At 46.4% G+C, this 3,839-nt stretch overlaps 1 protein-coding gene across 3 annotated transcripts in view; it reads left to right on the top strand.

The window, feature by feature from the left end:
* The window catches only part of PIGH (phosphatidylinositol glycan anchor biosynthesis class H), a 25,843-nt gene that overhangs the window by 15,428 nt on the left and 6,576 nt on the right, over positions 1–3,839 (top strand). The window contains exon 4 of one of the 3 annotated variants that reach the window (XM_019519187.1): positions 1,585–1,662. The exons of 1 other annotated variant lie outside the window; for it this stretch is intronic. In XM_019519187.1, coding sequence (XP_019374732.1) covers positions 1,585–1,662 — 78 coding nt within the window. Of the gene's footprint in view, positions 1–1,581; positions 1,663–3,839 lie in introns of all 3 variants that reach the window. One more of the 3 variants, XM_019519186.1, reaches the window with a different exon arrangement.

Here is a 3,839-nt window from a genome sequence, read left to right as displayed (position 1 = left end):
GCCCTATGAGGAGAGGCTACGGGACCTGAACCTGTTCAGCCTCCAAAAGAGAAGGCTGAGGGGGGATCTTGTGGCCTGTTATAAACTAGTCAGGGGGGATCAGCAGGCATTGGGGGAGTCACTGTTCCCCCGAGCACCGCCAGGAGTGACCAGGAATAATGGTCACAAGCTGACAGAGGGTAGGTTTAGGTTGGACATCAGGAGGCGCTATTTCATGGTCAGGGCGGCTAGGGTCTGGAACCAACTTCCAAGAGAAGTGGTGCAGGCTCCTACCCTGGGGGTTTTTAAGAGGAGGTTAGATGAACACCTTGCTGGGGTCGTTTGACCCCAGTACTCTTTCCTGCCATGGCAGGGGGTTGGACTAGATGATCTTCTCAGGTCCCTTCCGACCCTAGAAACTATGAAGCTACTATATTCAAAGGCATCAGAATTAGAAGTTGTGAACTGAAACCTCTGGCAATTTGTTTCAGATAACAACTTTTTCCTTTTACTGTTACCTTGCCTTTCTTTTCCTCTCCAGTTATGTAGTTTGAGCTCTCTGTTGTGGCTCTATATAACTTGGACTGTGAGCAGGACATTCACCTGGTGTCAATACAGCACCTAACACAGTGGATTCTATTTCTTGTTTGGTACTGCTAGCAACATAAATATCTTAGCAGTAATACCTCACATCTTAGAATATTGACTGTAAAGTTCTCTTTATGCAGCAAAAATCACCTGTTACTATTAGTTTTAGTCATACTTTCTAATACATCACTGAACATCATTAGTCCATGGCTATGTGCTTACAGGTAAATTGCATTTAGTACATATTCAGCAATACCTGTTCCTGATTCTGCCCTGATTTCAAAGATATTAATGGGTATAAATGAATAATGCCTCATGGAACCAAGGCAGGGAAAAGAATTTGCTGAACTGTCTGCAACCAGTGAATTCCACGCAGCTCCATTCAGGATCCTGGCATCTGAATATGGTCAGAGCTGCAACAAGGCCTGGTGAGTGCTAATGGGTTACTCACATTTTTGGGACTTCTTTTTCACCTAACCTAGCTCTGAGCTATATTACATTCATGGTATTTCAAAGGAAATTGAAAAAAGAGCTACTTTGATTTGAAATCCAGCTCGTAAAGAATTTCCAGCTTTATACAGGTTGACACTGTAATATGCACTTTTAGAGGAACAGTAAGTGCTAACTGGTGTTTTACTACTTTTTCTCTAAATTTTGCCATCTTTAGAGACTATAATTTACCATGTCACTAAGCCAGTTAACACTTCTGCACTGAACTGACCTATTGTTCTTTTGAGATGCCATTGGCAACATTTACCTATTTACATAAATAGTTTTTAGGTGGACTTTATACTGTGGTGCTGTTTTGGGAGCTCAGAAGTCATAAAATCATTGGGACTGAATAACTCAGGAGGTTAGGAATGGGATACAAAACCTTTCACCTCTTGGTTGGTTTTAATCTGGCCTTGGGTCAGTAGTAACAGAAAGTCATTATACTTTGACCTCTATTCAATGATTGTGTGAAATGAATTGGTGGTTTCAGTCCACTTCTCATCCTCTTGTTGACATTACTAGCAGAGGCCAAGGACCATGGAGTCTGAACTCCCCTTTCCTAAAGGTGGATGCTTCAGGGCAAGAGTTCAGGCACATTGCTGGATGGGTGTGATGAAAACTGCTGTTTTGTAGTTAAACATAGCAGGAAAAACACATATGTGGTAATGTAAGCTAATGATTAGGTTATGGAACTTAAATGCAGGACACCTGGATTTTAATTCACATTCTGATTGATTTGCTGCGTGCCTTGGCAGCAGGGGGTGGAGGGAAGATTACTGAACCTCAGAGTCCCACAGTTTGCCTATCAGCAAAATGTGGATGGGTAACATTCTTTGTCAAGTGCTCTGAGAACCTTAGTTGAAAAGTGCAGTTTTAATGCCAGAAAGTAAGAGTAGTCTGTTTGTTCTTCAGAAGTGATACTTGGACCATGTTTTGCAGCTCTTGTATGTGTTGGCTTAGGATAAAGTTGAGAAGCAAAGACTAACACAAAGTAGCCATAATATGGTAATGTGGTCTCTTGGTGAAGAGCACTTCAGCATAACAGGATAAGTACCTCAGCTTCAGTATTGATATAGTATATTCAACATCAATAAAAGGAAGTGTCATTCAGATTTCCTGTGTAGTCCTTGATGGTGGTACACTTACCTATATCAGCTATTTTCCATAATAGTCACTTAGCAGTGAAAACCCAGGCATAGAACTTACCAGCTGCATCTATTTGCTGGGTCATGGGCAAAGCCAGGGACCCCTGAATCTTAGTCAGGGTTTACTGCCCAAATTTGACTCTATCAGTGTTGCTCTGGTAACTTGCAGGAAGAATGGGAAGTCCTTGCACAGTCATAGAGTTACTAGCCAATTGCCCATCAAGAATGATGGGGGTGGGGATGGAGCCCCATGCCTCCCACCCCTGGGCCCACTCCCCACTTCCCTCCCGCTGCTTGGGGACCGGGACCACTCCTCCTCTCCCCAGCACAGTGGCGGGGGGAGGGGAGGACCAGGCCTGAGGGTGGGGAGAAGCCTAGCCGCTGCAGCAGGCCCAGGCCAACATGATGGCGGCAGGAAGATGGGAGGAGTGGGCTCAGGGATGATGCGGGGGTGGTGGAGGAGTGGGCCCAGGCCCAACATTGGGAAGAGGCTTACTCTATACACAAATGCCAGGAGCCTGGGGAATAAACAGGAAGAACTTGTTCTCCTCCTAAATGCAAATAACTACGATGTCATTGGGATAACAGAGACCTGGTGGGACTCCGCCCATTACTGGACCACGGGTAAGACGGCTATACCCTGTACAGGAGGGATCGAGTGGACAAAAGGGGTGGGGGTGTAGCTCTCTATGTCAAGAAAAGCTATGTGTCCTTGCAAGCTGACATTGGCACCCATGGTGGACGACTTGAGACCCTCTGGGTTAAAATCCGTGGGGAACACGGCACAGGGGATACTATGGTGGGGGTCTACTACAGACCCCCTACCCAGAGTCAGGACCTCGACCAGGAGTTCACCAGGGAATTGGCTGAGGCTGCACAATCCCGTTGTATGGTTGTCATGGGAGACTTTAACTACCCAGATATCTCATGGGAGGAGCGCTCGGCCAAATCCGAGTGGTTGCAAAACTTTCTCTCACGTGTGGATGACCTCTATCTGACGCAGAAAGTCTATGGGCTGACAAGAGGTAAAGCACTGCTTGACCTCGTACTGGCAACTGGGGATGACCTAACTGGCAACCTAACAATCAAAGGGAAGCTGGGTGGTAGTGATTGTGAACTGATCACCTTCACCATCTGCTGTAAAGCTGGCAAGTCAGTCAGTTGTACAAAAGTCCTTGACTTCAGGAAAGCTGACTTTGACAAGCTAAGGAGGCTTGTCAGAGAGGCCCTAAAAGGCCACAACCCAGTGGAGAAGGGAGTTCAGAACGAGTGGTTGCTCCTCAAGGGAGCAATCCTGGATGCGCAAGCAAAGTCCATCCTGTCTCGGAGGAAAGGCAGCAGAAGGGCACAGCAGCCCCCTTGGCTCTTCAGGGAACTGGCAGACCTCCTGCATCTTAAAAGGAAGACCTATAAAGGATGGAGGACTGGAACTTCCACCAAGGAGGAATACTCTGCTTTAGTCTGGACTTGCAGAGAGCAAACCAGGAAAGTCAAAGCTGCGTTGGAACTCCAGCTAGCTATAAATATCAAGGACAATAAAAAGTCCTTTTTTAGATATGTGGGGAGCTGGAGGAAAAGCATGGGCAACATTGGACCCCAGCTAAACCAGATGGGGCAACTGACAACTGATGCCCA

The sequence above is a fragment of the Gavialis gangeticus genome, unplaced genomic scaffold (assembly GCF_001723915.1).
Source record: "Gavialis gangeticus isolate Ggan-Ray unplaced genomic scaffold, GavGan_comp1, whole genome shotgun sequence".
NCBI classification, from domain to species: domain Eukaryota; kingdom Metazoa; phylum Chordata; order Crocodylia; family Gavialidae; genus Gavialis; species Gavialis gangeticus.
This window is presented reverse-complemented; position numbering and strand designations above follow the sequence as displayed.